This window comes from Silene latifolia, chromosome 2 (genome assembly GCF_048544455.1).
Source record: "Silene latifolia isolate original U9 population chromosome 2, ASM4854445v1, whole genome shotgun sequence".
NCBI classification, from domain to species: domain Eukaryota; kingdom Viridiplantae; phylum Streptophyta; class Magnoliopsida; order Caryophyllales; family Caryophyllaceae; genus Silene; species Silene latifolia.
This window is the reverse complement of record NC_133527.1, coordinates 73,536,246-73,555,298: the sequence shown is the minus strand read 5'-3', so window position 1 is coordinate 73,555,298 and position 19,053 is coordinate 73,536,246. Positions and strand designations below refer to the sequence as shown.

General features: G+C 39.0%; 1 protein-coding gene across 2 annotated transcripts; it reads right to left on the bottom strand.

Moving 5' to 3' along the window:
* Positions 1-263: 263 nt before the first annotated feature.
* LOC141642807 (importin subunit alpha-1a-like) lies at positions 264-3,735 on the bottom strand. 2 transcript variants are annotated; one of them, XM_074451749.1, is made up of 6 exons: positions 3,454-3,735; positions 3,179-3,310; positions 1,931-2,005; positions 1,582-1,713; positions 884-1,012; positions 264-617 (listed from the first exon to the last, which is right to left on the bottom strand). In XM_074451749.1, exons 3-6 carry the CDS (start codon positions 1,964-1,966, stop codon positions 564-566), a joined length of 351 nt encoding a protein of 116 aa, XP_074307850.1. In that variant the 5' UTR covers positions 1,967-2,005; positions 3,179-3,310; positions 3,454-3,735; the 3' UTR covers positions 264-563. The 2 variants fall into 2 exon arrangements, with proteins under 2 accessions (XP_074307850.1, XP_074307851.1); XM_074451750.1 differs by having other exon boundaries at positions 1,931-1,993; positions 3,454-3,728.
* Positions 3,736-19,053: the final 15,318 nt, after the last annotated feature.

Here is a 19,053-nt window from a genome sequence, read left to right as displayed (position 1 = left end):
GCACCAATTAATTTAACTATTTGCGTTATTTCTTTCCATAAATGATGCATTTGCTCTACTTTTCGCTTCATTTGAAGTTAGAACCGATGCATTTGACATTTCATTTTCGCTTTAATTTATTTCCCTCATCTGCGTCATTTCATTCAAGAACCAACGCGATTGATTAATGCTTTTTTTATATATATAAAAATTTACTACCGAAATTTCGGCACCACCACCCCATAAAATTGACAATCAGAATACCAACTACAACAAGAAATCCAACCAACCAACCACTAATACATCACATGTAAAACAAGATTACATCTCATTCACCCCAACGACGTTCCAAATACAATCTAATGTATAAATAATACCACAAACGTTTTAGCTACTAAGCTAATCTATACTAAATGTTCTCTAAACATCTACTAGCTCAAACTTCTCAAGCCAAATTCATATCGCCGATTGACCTGAAATAGCCCGCATTAATCCATTTGCTTCATCTTGAGAGCATCGTTGGTCGTTTCACAGTAAAAATATAATTGATGAAATCATTGAACTGTGATCATCAGATGTGGACATTAGATATTGTCCAAGCAAGCGAGTGGGCCAATCAAATCCGCTTCAATGACAGCCTAAACATTAACCAATATTGGCCAGGAAGATATTCAATTAACGAATCAGAAATCAAGCATACTTATTACCTAATAAAAAAAAGAAAAAAAAAAGAAATCAAGCATACATATGGACTTAATTATGCAAGCAATAAACCTTTAGTTCCTTACGAAATAAGTTAACAATAAAATGAAATTCGGTATATAAGGATGAAAACCGGACAAGGCTCTATTCTTAAAATGCTCATGAAGTGTTGACAATAAACCAGGGGTTTGAAATGTATTACCTGAATGTATGCTCTATTACCAGCCGTAATATTTGATATGGTCCAACAAGCCTCTTTCTTAATGCTCTTCTTGTGATTATGACTCAAGAGGTTTAAAAGGCATGGAAGTGAGCCGTTGTTGATTATGAACTGAAACATCACGGAAAAGCATTTCTGAATAAAAGTTTGTATTCCAGTAAAAACACCTCCTTTACAAATTACACACTCCATATAATATTCTCAACAACAATATACAAGACAGAAGTCGCAGAACAAAAACAAATCATCCACTCGGTAATCGTTTTGGCAACTATATACAAACAGTATTTAATTGTTTCAGTTCTTCCATCACTCAAAAAGTAGAACTCTAACATTATGGGCAACTAGTTAAGAGGTTTAAACCCCTTTAAATGTGTTTCTCATGTCGCAAAGTTACGTAGAACTCTAACATTATGGGCAAATTAATACATGAACACTCAACTATAATGCAAACTATGCCAATTGATGGGAATGTATAAATTTGACAGTCATTTTTCGATGTAGTCTAGCATCAGAAGAGTCCTCCATTTATCATAGTCAGGATCATGAAATGAAGTCTCAATTGTTAGTCATTTTTCGATGCAGTCCAGCAACAGAGAATACAAAAAGTCCCATTCATTTCCGTCAGTGGTTAGCATAATAATTAACTAACTTAAAAGGGACTGGTTATTCAGTGATACCTGCTCACAGACATCATCACTTGGAGAAGCAAGGAGACTCGCAAAAATGGGAACAGCTCCATGATCAATCACGACCTTGGTGTTTTCACAGGTCCCTGATGCAATGTTTGTAAGCGCCCAAGCAACCTCAAACTGTGAGAGAAGTTGCAACAATTCACTTAATAAGCAATAAGAATGAAAGATTTTATTTTCATGTAGCAGATCGAGTGCCAAAAATTTCAATTAGTATCAAATAACTCTCCAAGGCCTCAACTTTGTTTACAGACTTGGGACTTTTATACTGCCAGAGATTTTAAAACCAACTGAAGGAAAAAAAGCAAAAGCATATCAAAAGAGCTACCAAGCTTACCATCATCACAAGGAGCAAAGAGAATGGGACCGCCATACAAGTTACTTTTCTCAGAAGTAAAACCTGCAAACACAACTGAATTAAAGGTTAATCAACAGCCAAAATAAAACCTGCTAACACAACTGAATTTAAAAGTTAACCAACAACCGATTAAATCCATACACAACAACCGCACCCAAACCCCAAATCATCTGATAAACAAAGCATAAATAATGGGAATAGTAAAGAGTGTCGAAACAATAGGTCAAGTTATATAAATCCCTAATAAAAGATGCAGGCACAAGGCCCTTCATAGAGGATGTATTGTGGAACCTGTAGATTGCTGCTAAGATTCAGGGTGCATGGCAATGTGGAGAATCTCTGAGCAGCAGAAGTGCTCTGTGACTTCCTAGGCTATAACCAATATTACAGTAACAACTCAAAATGGTTCTCTCTGTATGTAGTAACTAATATAGCATGAAAAACATTCAGCTTTTTTTTATATTGTGCCTCGCTGGAAATTTTTGATTTGATTACACCATAACATTGTCTATTATATGGACAAAACGACAAAGTTGTAATTTATGTCAAAGGGCTTAAAAACTTGATATTCAGCTACAGTTTTTTCGGCTTTGTCAATCTAGTTTGGTAGCATATATCTGACAATTGTGGACATGGCTATTTTGTGAATAGCTTCATAATTTTTGACATAAATGACACATAACATGGCTTATGTCATGTAAGATTAATGTCAAGTGTACTGGCTCATATTTTGTGAAATAGCTTCATTCAGTCTTTGTTGTCTCACTTGTCATCAAAAAATTATGCACCATGGCATGTCATATACTCATCCAAATTTCCGAGCCAATTACATTATCTTTAAAAAACGAATTAACAAATTAGAATATAGTGAAGGGATGTTGAATCTGGAGTACAGACTTTAATCTTGTTTAGGAACAAAAAAATTAACAAATTAGAAATTAGAATATAGTCACTGTATGCTATCTAAAAAGGAAGAGAATGAAGAACAATAGAGCAACCCTAGATGGGAATCCAATAAAAAAAATGACGAAGACTGTAGATACCAAAATAAATTTAACTTTTTAATTAACACCAAATCAACAACGTCAGACAATCGTTTTCATATTTAAAAGCCCCAATTTACTCAATAACACCAAATCAACATCAGACAATCGTTTTCATATTATTAGGGTTTGAGTACAAAACCCTAAATCTAATTAAAAAAAGAGAAAGAATGAAGAAAGAAACCTATGGAATGTTGAGGATGAAAGGAAGGTGAATCAATGGTGCAGAGTAGAGAAGAAGAAGATCCGGAGGATAATGGAGGTCGACCATGGTAACAAAATCCAAGCATTTTGGATAAAAATGACACCATTACATCTGAGGACAAAAAAATATCGTATCAGATCTATAGCTTGATTGAATCAATCAAACAAAAAAAACAAAACCCTAACCACCAATTCTTATCATGTTAACAAAATAATGCAAGAAATTATAATTAATCCCAAATTAGAAGATCTTACTTGAAACTGAAATGCGGCCATCTTTATCGTCCTCGCCACTTTCCCTTTTGCACCAATCGAACCAATTGCGAATGAAGTGACTGTTGGTTTAATAGCTTTATCGTATTGTTCTTGACTTCTATGTGCAGTCGTGTGGTGGTGACGAAGATGTGAGGGAGGGAGTTGTTGGTGTAGGGAGGCAGTCGTGTGGTGGTGACGGAGTAGAATTAGGGAGAAGCCATGAGAGGCGAGGGAAGGACATGTTGGTGTGGGAAGTCTGATTGTTCTTAGTGTATAATATGAGGGGTTTAATTGTTGGTTTTTTTTAATTAATATCATTTGCATCGGTTTTAGGTACAACGATGCAAAAATGTAATATCAAATAAGTCAGTTATTAAAATAACTGACGTATTTTATCAAATACATCGGTTTTGCTGAGAACCGACGCATTATATACGTTAGTTTCTTCCAAAAACTGAGGCAAAAAGCTTGACTATAGGGCGGAAATGGATTCCCGCTAAAATTAAGTACTTTTTGCGTCGGTTTTTGTAGAACCGACGTAAATCGACTGACGCAATAGGTGTTTTTTCTACTAGTGTAAAGACGCACGGATTCCCAGGCAGACAATTTCATTTCTTCAAGCTTCAAGAAAGATGCCCATCCTTCCAAAAATACCGGCGTTTCCTTAAGTAGGGACTTAATCGTCATTTAAGCCCTTAGTTAACCCTAATTCCTACACCTAATCCCCACTATAAATACCCTATTAGTTTAATTAGAAGAGCATGTTCTTCTTAGCAATCTTTAGTGTACTTAATATCAATCAAATCTCTCTTTAATCTTGTAATCAACAATTAATCAAGTTTTAATACAAATTTTATTTCCTTAATCTCTATTTTGTTCATCCTTTATTTTGGGTAATTGAAGATTATTTGGGTTATTATTGGGAGATTGACAACCTCTCAATCAAGCATCAAGTACTTCGTTTATTCTTTGCTTTATTATTGGAATCATTAGTAGGTATAATTCTCTTAATCCCTTTTTAATTGTTGCTAATTACTTTTATTTATTCATCATGTTTCACTTTGTTGGTATGATTGACAACCTTGCTAGCATGTTCAACATGATAATGAGTGAGTAGTTCCTTAGCTAGGGTTAATGGGTAATTAGGGGAAACCAACATGGGGAATGATTCATGCTTAAATTAATATGCTTTCATGGTTTATTTGCTTGCTTGTTATGATCTCAACTCATGCACATGTTATGTTTGATGAAATACGAGCCTATGAATCCTTGCATTTTTTACCCATCACCTATCTTTTCAATGAGACTTGTAAGACATAAACCAACTCGAGTCTCATTAGACCATGCATGTTGTTGAGTAGGGAAGACTAAGTCGACTTGTAGGTGTTGTACAATCTAATCGATTCGGTTCCGGGACCCAAACTTTCCTAGGATTGTAAGATATAACCCAACTCAATCCATCACAACAATAATTGCTTGCTTATAATTTGAGAACATGTTTGTATGATCAATTCCCATGAATCCCCTATGACCCCATGATACCCTAGTGCTTTTTATCAATTGTTTACAACCCTTTTAATTCATCTTGCTTGTTTACTTTCATTGCTATTTAGTTTAGTGATCTTCTACATCAACCCCAATTGTGACACCCCTAAGACACTACTAGTTGCAATAGAAATCTCAACTCAATTCCCGTCCCTTGGGATCCGACCTTTACTTGCCTCTTTACTAATTGTAGAGTTGTTTGTGAAGTTATAAATTGTGTTTTGGTCTAGGTGCTCCTAACGACAAGTTACCGAAAAGATATAGTCCGACCAAAAATGGCGCCGTTGCCGGGGACGGTGTTAACTTGATTTAGATTTTCTTATATTGTTATTAGTTGTGTCTTTCTTTGCCTTGGGGAAGTAAAACTCCTCAAGGTTTGTTCTAATTGTTTTCAAGTTGTTTGATATTTTGCAAGATGGACCTTATAGATTGTTTTGTAGAGGACCACTTAAGTATACCTTTCTTCAAAGATCCCATGCAAGCATTGGAAGCCTTAAAAGCAAGTGAGGCTAAAAATATGTATTGGGAATTGGAGGTAGATCTTTTTGAGGCCGCTCTAGCTAACAAAGAACTTACTCATGCACAATCCGAATTAGTGCATAACATCCTTGTGGAAGCATGTCAACCTATAGAAGATGAGAAATCCATCCTAGAAGACATCTTACAAGCTCAAGAGCAAGAGGAATCCATCATGGAATTCGAATGTGATGAGATTGATGAGAATGAAGAACAAGTTGAATACGCTATGAGAATGGAATGCCTAATGGAGATGGAGCAAATTCTCAATGAAACTCCAAAGGAGGAAAGTGAGGTACAAACTCCTACTTTAAAGCCCCTACCCCCAAATTTGAAATATGCTTACCTTGATGAATCAAAGACCAAAACCGTGATTGTTAATGATAGACTTGATAAGAACCAATTGGGAAAATTGCTTGATGTGTTGAAACAACATGAGAAGGCTATAAGTTATAGTCTAGATGACCTTAAGGGGATAAGTCCCAACTTTTGCATGCATAGAATTCATCTAGAGGAAGACCATAGACCTACCATTCAACCTCAAAGAAGATTGAACCCCCACATGCAAGAAATTGTCAAAGGAGAGGTTATGAAATTACTTGATGCGGGAATCATATATCCCATATCGGACTGTTTGTGGGTTAGCCCCGTTCAATTGGTACCTAATAAAGGAGGTACCACGGTAGTGACAAATGAAAAGAATGAACTAATACCCACAAGAAAGATCACCGGTTGGCGTATGTGTATTGACTATCGAAAATTAAACTCCGCAACAAGAAAGGATCATTTCCCCTACCATTCATTGACCAAATGCTTGAGAGGTTAGCCTCCAACAAATTCTTTTGTTACCTTGACTGGTATTCGGGATTCTTACAAATCCCTATACACCCGGATGACCAACATAAGACCACCTTCACATGCCCGTATGGTACTTTTGCATATAGGAGGATGCCTTTTGGCTTATGTAATGCCCCCGCCACTTTCCAAAGATGCATGATGAGTATCTTCTCCGATTACCTAGAGACCATAATGGAAGTTTTTATGGATGATTTTAGTGTTTATGGAAAGGACTTTGACTCATGTTTGCATAATCTTTCTCTTGTGTTGCAAAAATGTGAAGATGTTAGTCTTGTTTTAAATTGGGAAAAGTGTCACTTCATGGTCAATGAAGGAATTGTTTTGGGTCATTTAATCTCGGAAAAGGGCATCGAGGTCGATAAAGCTAAAGTTGAGGTGATAGAGAAACTCCCACCTCCCGTAAATGTTAGAGGGGTGAGAAGTTTTCTCGGTCACGCGGGTTTCTATCGCCGTTTCATAAAAGACTTTTCAAAAATAGCGAAACCCCTCACTCAACTCTTGCTCAAAGATGCCCAATTCTATTTCACTGATGAGTGTGTTGAAGCCTTTAATAGAATCAAGGAAGCACTAATCTCGGCACCGATCATTTAACCTCCAAATTGGGAACTACCGTTCGAGATTATGTGTGATGCTAGTAACTACGCCGTTGGAGCGGTTCTTGGCCAACGGGTAGGAAGAGCTCTTCATGCCATCTACTATATAAGCAAGACTCTTGATCCCTCCCAAGTGAATTATGATACCACCGAGAAAGAGCTTCTTGCCATTGTCTATGCTTTAGACAAATTCCATTCCTACTTACTTGGATCCAAGGTGATTGTCTTTTCGGATCATCGTGCTCTCCGACATCTCTTGATAAAGAAGGAGGCAAAACCAAGGTTGTTGAGATGGATTTTACTTCTTCAAGAATTTGACTTGGAAATAAGAGACAAGAAAGGAGCCGAGAATGTAGTGGCGGATCACTTGTCAAGGATCCGGTTTCATGATGAACATGGAGAAACTCCGATCAATGACTCATTTCCCGACGATATTTTGATGGCCATTCAAACACAACTTGAAAGGCACATCACCCCATGGTTTGCCGATTATGCTAACTATATTGTTGGAAGAGTACTCCCTCCAAATTTGAACCACAACCAAAGAAAGAGGTTCCTATTTGAAGTGAAGAGGTACTTTTGGGATGACCCAAACCTCTACAAGGAGTGTAGTGATGGGCTCTACCGGAGATGCATCCCTCAATGGGAAGTCCAAGGAATCTTGGAAGGGTGTCACTCATCACCCTACGGTGGGCACCATGGAGCAAGGAGGACCATTGCAAAAATTCTTCAATCGGGCTTCTATTGGCCTACAATGTTTCAAGACACAAGAGAATTCATCATTTATTGTGATGCTTGTCAAAGAACGGGGAATATCTCTTGGAGGAACAAAATGCCACAAAGGGGCATTCTAGAGGCGGAGATCTTCGATGTTTGGGGGATCGACTACCAAGGTCCGTTTGTGACATCCAATGGGAATAAGTACATCCTTGTGGCCGTATACTACGTCTCAAAGTGGGTGGAGGCAATTGCCACTCCAAATGATGATGCAAAAACGGTCACCAAGCTCGTCAAGAAGATAATCTTCCCAATATTTGGAGTTCCTAGAGCAATCATAAGTGATGGAGGAACGCATTTTCATGAGAAGAAACTTGCATCTCTTTTGACCAAGTATGGTGTTCAACATAAAACCGGCTTGGGATATCATCCTCAAACAAGCGGTCAAGTTGAAGTTTCAAATAGAGAGATCAAGCAAATCCTTTAGAAAGTTGTGAACAAGACCCGAAAAGATTGGAGCACAAAGCTTGATGATGCTCTTTGGGCTTATAGAACGGCCTATAAGACTCCCATAGGATCCTCCCCTTACAAGTTTGTCTATGGAAAAGCATGTCATTTGCCAATCGAATTGGAGTACAAAGCTTTTTGGGCAATCCGAGCTCTTAATCTTGATCTCAAATTGAGTGGCCAAAAGAGGATGATTCAAATTCAAGAGTTGGAGGAATTCTGAATACAATCCTATGAGAATGCCAAGATCTACAAAGAAAAGACAAAATTGCTCCATGACAAGAGGATTAGACAAAAGGCCTTGCACAAAGGGGACAACGTCCTTCTATTCAATTCCCGCTACCGACTTTTTCCGGGAAAGTTGAACTCTAGATGGATGGGTCCCTATGTGATAACCGAAGTTGGAAAATATGGAGATTTTGAACTCAAGGCGGAAGATGGAAGCAAGTTCAAGGTCAATGGTCAAAGATTGAAGTCATACTATGAGGGAGCGTTTATTGGAGAGGTCGAGGTCACCTACCTCGGGCCTCCTCATCCTTGAAAGAACCATCAAAGGTAGAGTTTGGTGGAGTCCTCCCTAAACCACCACTTGTAAATATACTAACCCTCTAACTTGTATTTATAATTTTATTGCATTTCTTTAATTATAGGCATAAACTCTTTTCATAAGAGTAAGTGAGGGAGGGTCACTAACGAATTTTGAATGAAGGAAGGAACCAATCTTCAAGTGTGGGGAAGCATTTATGAGAGGAAAGGAAATCAAAGGAAAATTCGCAGCTTGAACCCGTGCGTCTTCAATGGAATCCGCCCGTCCTGCTGGAATCCGGGCATATTGGGAAGACTCCGTCCGTCCTGCTAAGCTGTGAAATTGAAAATTTTAGGACTGTTGAAGAATCCGAGCGTCCTGGCACAGAAGACGCTCGTCCTGAGGAATACGCCCCTCTTTGCAGAAAGACGGCCGTCTTTTTGCCTGTGCATTTCAAGAAATTTCACTGTCTCAGAATCCGTCCGTCTTTGAGAAAAGACGCCCGTCTCGTCTTCAGAGAATCCGAGCGTCTTGGGGTCGGGATGCCCGTCTTTGTGGCGTCAGATTTTTGGAAAGTTAACTGTGACAGAATCCGGGCATCTTACCTAAAATACGCCCGTCCCGAGGAGCTTGAATCCGAGCGTCTTATGCTCGAATCCGCCCGTCTTCCTGCGATAATTTGGCCCGACTTTTCTTAATTTAATTACACCCCACCACACAATTTGTGACACATCACCCTTCCTTCCACTTGTATTATAAAAACCCACCTCCTTATGACTCCAAAGCATATCCAAATCACTCTTTTACCCCACAAAATCAAAAAGCCCCAAATTGCTAGGGTTTCAAAGGCAACACTCAATCCACAAGGAGCATCTTTATTCTTTAACAAATCAAAAATTCTAGCTCAATAATCAAGGAATGGCACCAAGGAGATCTTCTTTTAGGAATGGGAGGAGACCAAGGATGAGGGGAAGTTCTTCTACCTCCCATGTCAACACATTAAGAAGGGAGCATGAAGAAATAGTGGATCTTACAAGACTTGATGACTTCTCAAATGTCGAATTTATCAATGATGTGCAAAGACTAGTCTTCCACCGGCTTCTAAGTAAGAACATTCTCCCTACTAAGTTTTTATGTCATAATACTTTGAGGAAACTTGGGATTTATCACCAAGTGGAAGCTCTTTTTGAAGTGTTTGGTCTCTCTACCCTTTTCCACATGTATGAGCAAACTTATCGATCCCTTGTGCTTGAGTTTTTGAGCTTTTTGAAGATTACAACCTTGAACAAAACAATATGCATAGAATTTAGGTTGGATAATGTTTCAAGGATGATGACCCTTGTAGAATTCGCAAATGTGCTTGGTCTCGATGTTTCGCCTACCCGGACATCGAAGCCAAAGAAATATAGTGTTGAACCTTTGTGGATGGCCATGACCGGCCGGGATTTCATACACACCAAGGAATGTCTCGCTTTTCATATTCAAAATCCAATCTTGAGACTTACTTATCGATTCCTCTCGGGCACCCTCTTTGCTCGCCGAGATCCGGCGATCGTGAATCAACTAGACCTTGTGTTTATGGAATCCTACCTCAATATTCAAGGGAGAAGTGTGTACCATTTCAATGCACCTCTAGTGCTACTCGAGAAATGGGCAAAGTTAAGGAATGGTGATGATGATGGGATGAAACACATTGTGAATGGAGGGCTCATTACTAGGCTTGCGAAGCATTTCACCCCGAGATTCAATGAGAATAATAAGTATGCTCCTCTTTCGGGAAACACGAGGATAAATGAAGATCTTCTTCTTATTCATCATCATTGGATAACCCTTAAGGGGGTTGAAAAGCGGATCAAGTGGATAACGAAAGGAAGTGATCCGATTTTTCTACCAATGACCGGCCTACCACGGATTTCCCCAAGAAGAGGACCTTTATCACCAATCTCATCCTACCTCATCCCTCCAAACCCAACTCAAACAAGACAAGCACCACCACCTCCAAATCAACAACAACAACAAGAGCAACAATCTCAAGATGAGAAGATCAAAGTGCCTCCCTACCCATTTCCTTATCAACCGTATAACCATCCCAACCCCTTTATCCTTCCCCGTGATGACTTTGTCACGGGAATTCTACAAGATTTGCACTACCGACAATATGAAGCTACCGTGGACAATTACTATGCACTCTGTCCTCAATACCACGATATGATTCATAAGGGAAAGGTTAGTGAAGAGGGAGCATTTCCCTCTTGGGCACAAATGAACTTACTCTTCCCCAATTCGGAGAGGGCAAATAAAGGGGCAAATGGGAGACAAGAGGAGGGGAGCAACAATTCTTGCGGTGGAGCTTGAAAGTGAAGAGGACGAGTTCATGGACCCGAATATGAGTGATGTATCAAAGGAGATATGGGATAGTGATCTAGAGGGAGATGATGCCGATCTCTAGAGGATTACTTCATAGCTAGGTGGAGCGGGCGAGAGGCACCCATCACAAGCTTAAGTGAAGTTTCCTCATCTCCTCTCTTTAATTTTCAAGTTTCATGAAAAGAAGTTTGTGTTTTGTTAACTTGTATATTATTTAATCTTGATCATGGTTGGAGTAGTCCTAGCAACATAGAGGACTAACACCTCGGCCCCATTGAGGTGTTCTTATTTCATTGTTCTCACCTTTTGAAAATCCAAAATGACAAATTTAGTTGCATGCATTGCATCGTGTGTGCATGAACTACACCCAACCTTAGGACATTAGAAATAATGTCTAACTCGGTTTGGGTTTAGGGAAGTACATACATACACAATGGGAGGTAATCTAAATTACGCTCTCCGTCATAAACAAAAACCCATGCATCATGTAGTGTAGATTAGTGTAGCTTGCATTTAGTGTAGAATTCATGCATCATGCTTGCATGATTTCCCATCATTTTGGCCATTGAGGACAATGCCCATATTAGTGTGGGGATGGGGAATTCTAACTTAAATTTTATTCCAAAAAACCAAAAAAAATGAAAATTTCAAAAAAACCATAAAAATTTGAAAAATTGAAAACCCAAAAACAAGTTCATTTCCTTTGTAGTGTAGTCATGTATATATTATTGTATATATTGTGTTTGTTTTATCATTGTTCACATTGATCGACTACGCCACATCCGAGACATGAGGATATTGAAGACCGCATGGTATGATCTTTCCAATCTCCTTTTTTCTCTTTATGTTAATGACTATGTGGCTTTATTTTGATTAATGCGGTATAACAATGTGAACTTAGGACTTGCATTTAGTTTATATGTCATATTAGTTGGTAGAATCATTTGCATTAGGATGTATATATGCTAGTTGCATCATGGCATGTAGTTGCATGTTAGAAAATTTTGCGAAACCGTCTACTTGGGAAGCTTGACAAGTGTATATAGGCCTTAGTAGATGCTTTTTTCTTCTTAAGACTTTGCTTGTTAGAATACTTGTAAAACACCCTAGGATGTGTCATGCTAGTATCCTTTGACCCATGGATTAAGGCCTAGTCAAAAGTACCTTGTGGTGTGATAACTCCTTGGCTACCGTTTATTCCAAGGTGACCTTTGAAACCATGCATCCATCCATCCATCATCCATGTTCTACCATACATTTTTGTCATCAAAGGGAATGGGCACAAAAAGAAATTGATTTGAGTTCAATGAAATGAAAAGTGAAAGAAAGTTTGCAAAAAAAATACATCAAATGAAAAGAGGAGCAAAAATAGAACTCCTAAAGATTCAAATATAAGCCACCCTCACTACATATGGGGTGAATTTGAAAATGTTCAAAAGAAATGCAAAGAAAAGTTGAAAGTTGTCAAGCGTTGAAATGCCAAAAATCAAAAAGAAATGGCAAGAAAGTGTTCTCAAATGTTATATGCCACATGAAATTGGGGGGAAAACAAAAATGAAAGCAAACTCCCAAAGTGAAACTCAAATATCTATTGATCCCTTTATCCACCGTATCCATTTTTGTGCATGGTAGAGAGGGGACGACCCTTCTTCTTGTCTAGGCAATAGGGAGAATTCCGCGATCCTCCAGTGTTTCTAACACCATAGGGAGTCTACTCTTGACAAAAGCATTTAACGATTGAGGACAAAGGTACCCTAGCTTGACACAACTTGGAGGTGATTTATTGGTATCCTTCTAGGCTTAGTAGTTTGAAGAAATTGTATCTATGAAGGAGTGTGTACCCTTGAATTGCTTCCCTTGTAGATAATTTCCGCCACTTAGATGAGGAAAGTGGCTATTCTTTTGTAGATGCATCCATTATTTGATTTTGTGTGATTAATGTTTGGATGTGTCACCATTTTGGCAAGACCCACCTTGCCTTGCAAGAAGGCACCCTACCTCATGGTTGTCTTGTTGAGAGTTGAAGGGGCGGAGTGAGACCCGCTAATTGTCTCATGTCGGCTATATTATTAGGTTAGTTTAAATAATGGTCCTAGTCTTTGTCACCTCTTTACTCGGGACGCACAAAGGTTCGGTTTGGGGATACTTGATGTGACCATAATTAGAGCATATTTAGTCCCCGAATTAGCCTTGTTCTCATGCTTTTTAGTGCATATTTAGGTCATTTATTGTCTTTAGTTCTTTGTTTTGCATATTCTTTGAGGTTTTGTGTCCTTGGTAGGAAAGGAGTGCAAACCTTGCATTTTCATGGCAAAATGAGACTAAATTGATTGAATTCAATGACCAAGCATCAAGGAGAGACAAGATTAGAAGGCCTTTGTACATACTATAGTAGATGGGCAATGATGAGAAAAGATCCTTGCATCCCCGAGGAAATCTCCAAGGATTTTATGAAGAAAAGGGAAGAAAAGAAGAAGAAATGAGACTGTCCAGCAATCCGTGCGGATTGTCCTGAAGACGCCCGTCCTCCACCTTCACAATCCGTGCGTCTTCACTCCAAGACGCCCGGGCAGCAACACCAGAAGACGCCCGTCTTCTCCCAAAGACGCCCGGGCAGAGACCCACGAATCCGGCCGTCCCGTGCTAAAGACACACGGATTCCCATGCAGACAATTTCGTTTCTTCAAGCTTCAAGAAAGATGCCCATCCTTCCAAAAATACCGGCGTTTCCTTAAGTAGGGACTTAATCGTCATTTAAGCCCTTAGTTAACCCTAATTCCTACACCTAATCCCCACTATAAATACCCCATTAGTCTAATTAGAAGATCATGTTCTTCTTAGCAATATTTAGTGTAGTTAATATCAATCAAATCTCTCTTTAATATTGTAATCAACAATTAATCAAGTTTTAATACTAGTTTTATTTCCTTAATCTCTCTTTTGTTCATCCTTTATTTTGGGTAATTGAAGATTATTTGGGTTATTATTGGGAGATTGACAACCTCTCAATCAAGCATCAAGTACTTCGTTTATTCTTTGCTTTATTATTGGAATCATTAGTAGGTATAATTCTCTTAATCCCTTTTTAATTGTTGCTAATTACTTTCATTTATTCATCATGTTTCACTTTGTTGGTATGATTGACAACCTTGCTAGCATGTTCAACATGATAATGAGTGAGTAGTTCCTTAGCTAGGGTTAATGGGTAATTAGGGGAAACCAACATGGGGAATGATTCATGCTTAAATTAATATGCTTTCATGGTTTATTTGCTTTCTTGTTTTGATCTCAACTCATGCACATGTTATGTTTGATGAAATGCGAGCCTATGAATCCTTTCATTTTTTACCCATCACCTATCTTTTCAATGAGACTTGTAAGACATAAACCAACTCGAGTCTCATTAGACCATGCATGTTGTTAAGTAGGGAAGACTAAGTCGACTTGTAGGTGTTGTACAATCTAATCGATTTGACTCCGGGATCCAAACTTTCCTAGGATTGTAAGATATAACCCAACTCAATCCATCACAACAATAATTGCATGCTTATAATTTGAGAACATGTTTGTATGATCAATTCCCATGAATCCCCTATGACCCCATGATACCCTAGTGCTTTTTATCAATTGTTTACAACCCTTTTAATTCATCTTGCTTGTTTACTTTCATTGCTATTTAGTTTAGTGATCTTCTACATCAACCCCAATTGTGACACCCCTAAGACACTACTAGTTGCAATAGAAATCTCAACTCAATTCCCGTCCCTTGGGATCCGACCTTTACTTGCCTCTTTACTAATTGTAGAGTTGTTTGTGAAGTTATAAATTGTGTTTTGGTCTAGGTGCTCCTAACGACAAGTTACCGAAAAGATATAGTCCGACCAACTATGTCGCTATTATTTCCTCCCTTTTCTCGCTACTGGGTGAGTTGTTTGACTTATGCAGATTCTAAGTCCGAATGCGCAATTATGAGCCAAAACCCACTGATTAAGGAAGGAGATGAGTCCGTATTTCAACCTCGTGTTGGAAGCTGTAGACGGATGACAGATGATGCTGTGAGGAGCTGCTTGGTCGATCGACAGAAGAAGAATGTCGATCGGCAGAGGAAGGAATGCCATCGACAAACTTGCCATCGTCACAGGAGGTTGATATTTTGGAACTATTAGTGGTTGTCGATCAACTTAATGTTGGTGTCGATCGACAGGGTCCAAGTTTGTCGATCGATAGAGGTTGAATGTCAATCAACAGGTGCTTCGTTGGCCAGATTTCAGTTCGAGCTTTGGGCTTGTTAGTTACTTATAAGTTCTATTTCTTTGGACTGAGTATAAAAGGCTTTTAATTTTATTTCATTAGGACATCTTCCTCGACTCCAAAAACTTCTTTACGTAACTTTTTCTCAACTTTGGATCTAGCAATTCTTGTAGTTCCTCTTCTCCATTACTCTTTTGAATCTTTGTTGTGCTTTTTATTTGTATTAGCTTCGCAACTGTACGAATGAACGTTGTAGCTTGCAAAGGTCGAACCCAAGGGACGGAATTATGGTTCTAAGATTAGATATTTAACTACTAGTTTAGTTCAAATAAAATAGGTTTGAGAAGGTTTAACTAACTAGAGGAAATCACTAAACAAAGAAAATTAGATGAATTCTTAAGATGGTGAATAACAATATTTAAGAGACTGGGATATTGGGTTCACTCATATAGGTAAAGGAAGATATGCATAGGGTGATAAATTAGAAAGCAAAAGCATAGAAAAGACTCTATCTCTCGATATGAGATTAATCCCTAAGTTAAGATCGATTAAGTCTTCACCTAATCAATCCAACTACAATTTTATCATGCTAATCCTATTTACTAGTCAAGTTCTCACCCAACAAGCAAAGATAGATACTGAAAACACAAAAACCCTCATTAAAGCATTAACACAAACACCTAGCATGCACAATAAAGTTGAGAAGCTTAAACCCCAGAATTGTAATCTTTTTATGCTACAATCTACCCTTATGATGCTATATGAGATCCCCCTCCATCCTAGTATGGAACTACTCACACATGGTTATGATAACAACTACAAAAGATGGGAACTTTGACATGTAACAGACAAGAGAAAACATATTGCAAAGATAGATTAATTAAATAAACTTGAATATGTAAACAAATGAGAGATGAACAACAATAGAGAAGAGATTATACCAATAATGAAGACAAAGTTGCAACCTTTGATTAAATAGAAGAATAATCTTCACCAATCTCCAATTAACAACCCAATACTAAATGTAAACAATTCAACAATACTAATTCTAAGCTAATATAAGGAGTAATTAATCATTGATTAAGGAAAGATTAAGGTTTTGATTAAGGGTTTGCAAAAGATTAAGGGAATAATTTCAGATCTAGGGTATTGTGTACAAATGATTAGGGGAGGGGGTATTTATAGGTTGCACCACAATTAGGGTGAAATTACAAGGAGGCTTCAAAATGCGGAATAGAGCTCCCAGCCGATGGGCCAGCTGCCGGTGGCTGGCCTGGCTGGGAGTTCGCTGGAAGAAAATTGTGAATTTGAAGTCATCACGTGTCGTCGGCCGGGGGGCCGGCTGCCGGTACATGACCGGCTGGGAGTACATTAACTTATTCTTTCCTCTAGTTGACTTCTGAGCTTCACCTTGCATTCCCAGCCAGGTGGCCGGCTGCCGGTGGCCTAACCGGCTGAGAGTTCTCTGGAACTTTATTACTTTATTCCTTCCTCTTGTTCTCCCAGCCGGGTGGCCGGCTTCTAGTGGCCTGACCGGCTGGGATTTCGCTGTGACTTCTTCCTAAATAGCTTTGTTGTATAAGTTGGGGGAGTACCAGCCAGCTGACCGGCTGCCGGCCTACCGGCTTGGTGTGACACCCCCATACTCCAAGTGCCTTACCAGGACTACTTAGGTATAAGAACGTCACCATCTCAGTTACCCGAGGTAATGATAATCATAAGACAATGAAGAAACGTAATTTAAAGATAAAATACAGTTTAAGTGATTACATGTTCAAAACCCAAAACTGTTAACTGAAATACAAAGTACTCAAAATGTCTACTAGCAAAACTGTCACAACTATAAGACATCGTCTGACACAGCAGGAGACTCTTCTAACAGCCACGTGATGACTCATTCCAGCTATCCCATATGCATCATATCATACATGCTCAATAACTGCTCACCATCCCCGAATGGATCACCACTGTTTTTAAAACAAATAACGGGGTCAGTACTAATTACACGATACAAACCACAATGAAACAAATGCCAAATACCTCAATCAACACATCAATCACTAGTCTCCATAATCAATCTCCACACAACTGACTACACACCAAAGTGTGTAGTCCTGCCAGAGTACCCATCGCAACAGTACTCCACACCGCCAGTAGGGGGAGCGCAGCCGTACCCACCAAATCCCCGCTCATCAACCACTGAGAGATAAACCCAAGTTTCCTTAATGTTCATATCCCCTCCTGTGGCGGGTGCCACAGAGGGCGAACCAAGGGCGTGAAGCCACTCCCGCAAGTGACTCCACTCAGCCAGGGACGCGCCCCGAATTTCACAGACAGTTATACAACACAATCAACAATACAAACTAACAACCGTCACAATCACAATCAATATAACTAACCAATAACCACAATACAACCACCACACACATCATGTAACTAATACTGAGTAGGGAAACCCTACCTGGAAAGCAACACGAAATCAGATGATCTAAGCAGCTACTCAGAACCTCTCCTCAACAAAGCTTCCTCCTATACATACATACATATTATCACTACCATAACCACATAATCATAAAAACCCCCAAATCCCCAAATTAGGGTTTAACAAACATTAACCAAATGATATAAAAATGATATGTAGAACTTACCCACGACGCAAGGATCACAACGGTATAAAGAACAATGAAAACCGACACCTCAAGCTCCGGGATTTGCTAATAATACGAAGGGACAAGACAACGTAACTTGAAATCTCTCTTGACTGTGATTTAGGTTTTTGTAAAAGTGTTTAAAGAAGATGACGGAACTTAATATATATTAATCCGCATTATTAATAAACCCGTTGCAAATCACCCGTTAACCGACTTACTCGATTGAGTAAGTCACTTACTCGATCGAGTGACCCTTACTCGATCGAGTGCCAAGCTTACTCGATCGAGTACCCTACAGGCAGACTACTGTTTTGCATAAAATCCAACTTACTCGACAGAGTAAGCCCCACTCGATAGAGTACCCCAAGACATATAAAACCGTAGTATTACAGTCTTCCCTCCTTAAAAGGAACTTTGTCCCCGAAGTTTAAACCACAAACAAAATAAAAGCACATTAACATCCTCCCGATACAACAACATAAACAAAACTCAACATAAAACTCCAAAACATACTTCCCAAACCAACTCAACCCGACTCAAAACAACTACTAACTATATCAAAACCAACATAAAAACATGTAAAAACTCTATGCGACCATCTCCTACCCCCATAAAAGAAACAAGGTTACGTCCCTGTAACCATACATACCTGATAAAAAAGAGAAGGGTACCGCTCTCACATAGCCTCTTCCGTCTCCCATGTAGCCTCATGGACCTCATGGTTAGACCAAAGAACTTTAAGTAACACTGTCTCACCATGTCTAGTTTTCCTAACCTTTCGATCAAGAATCTTCTTAGGCACCTCAAGATAAGACAAAGACTCGTCCAGCTCTATGTTCTCTACCTCCAACACATATGACAGATCACTAACAAACTTTTGCAGCTGAGATACATGAAACACATTATGCACCCTATCCAAAGCAGACGGTAAAGCCAACCGATAAGCAACCTCACCCACACGATCTAAGATCTCATACGGTCCTATGAACTTCTGACTCAGCTTCCCTTTCGTACCAAATCTCATGACCCCACGCATAGGAGACACTTTCAAAAGAACCTTGTCCCCAAC

Bases quoted from the DNA above. Each gene is read 5' to 3' on its own strand.
- LOC141642807 (XM_074451749.1), bottom strand. From the start codon at position 1,966: ATGGCGGTCCCATTCTCTTTGCTCCTTGTGATGATG. The intron at 1,013-1,581 runs GTATCACTGAAT...GTGATGTTTCAG, and splicing joins GTGATGATGTCTGTGAGCAG to TTCATAATCAACAACGGCTC. The intron at 618-883 runs GTAATACATTTC...GTTAATGTTTAG, and splicing joins GTAATAGAGCATACATTCAG to GCTGTCATTGAAGCGGATTT.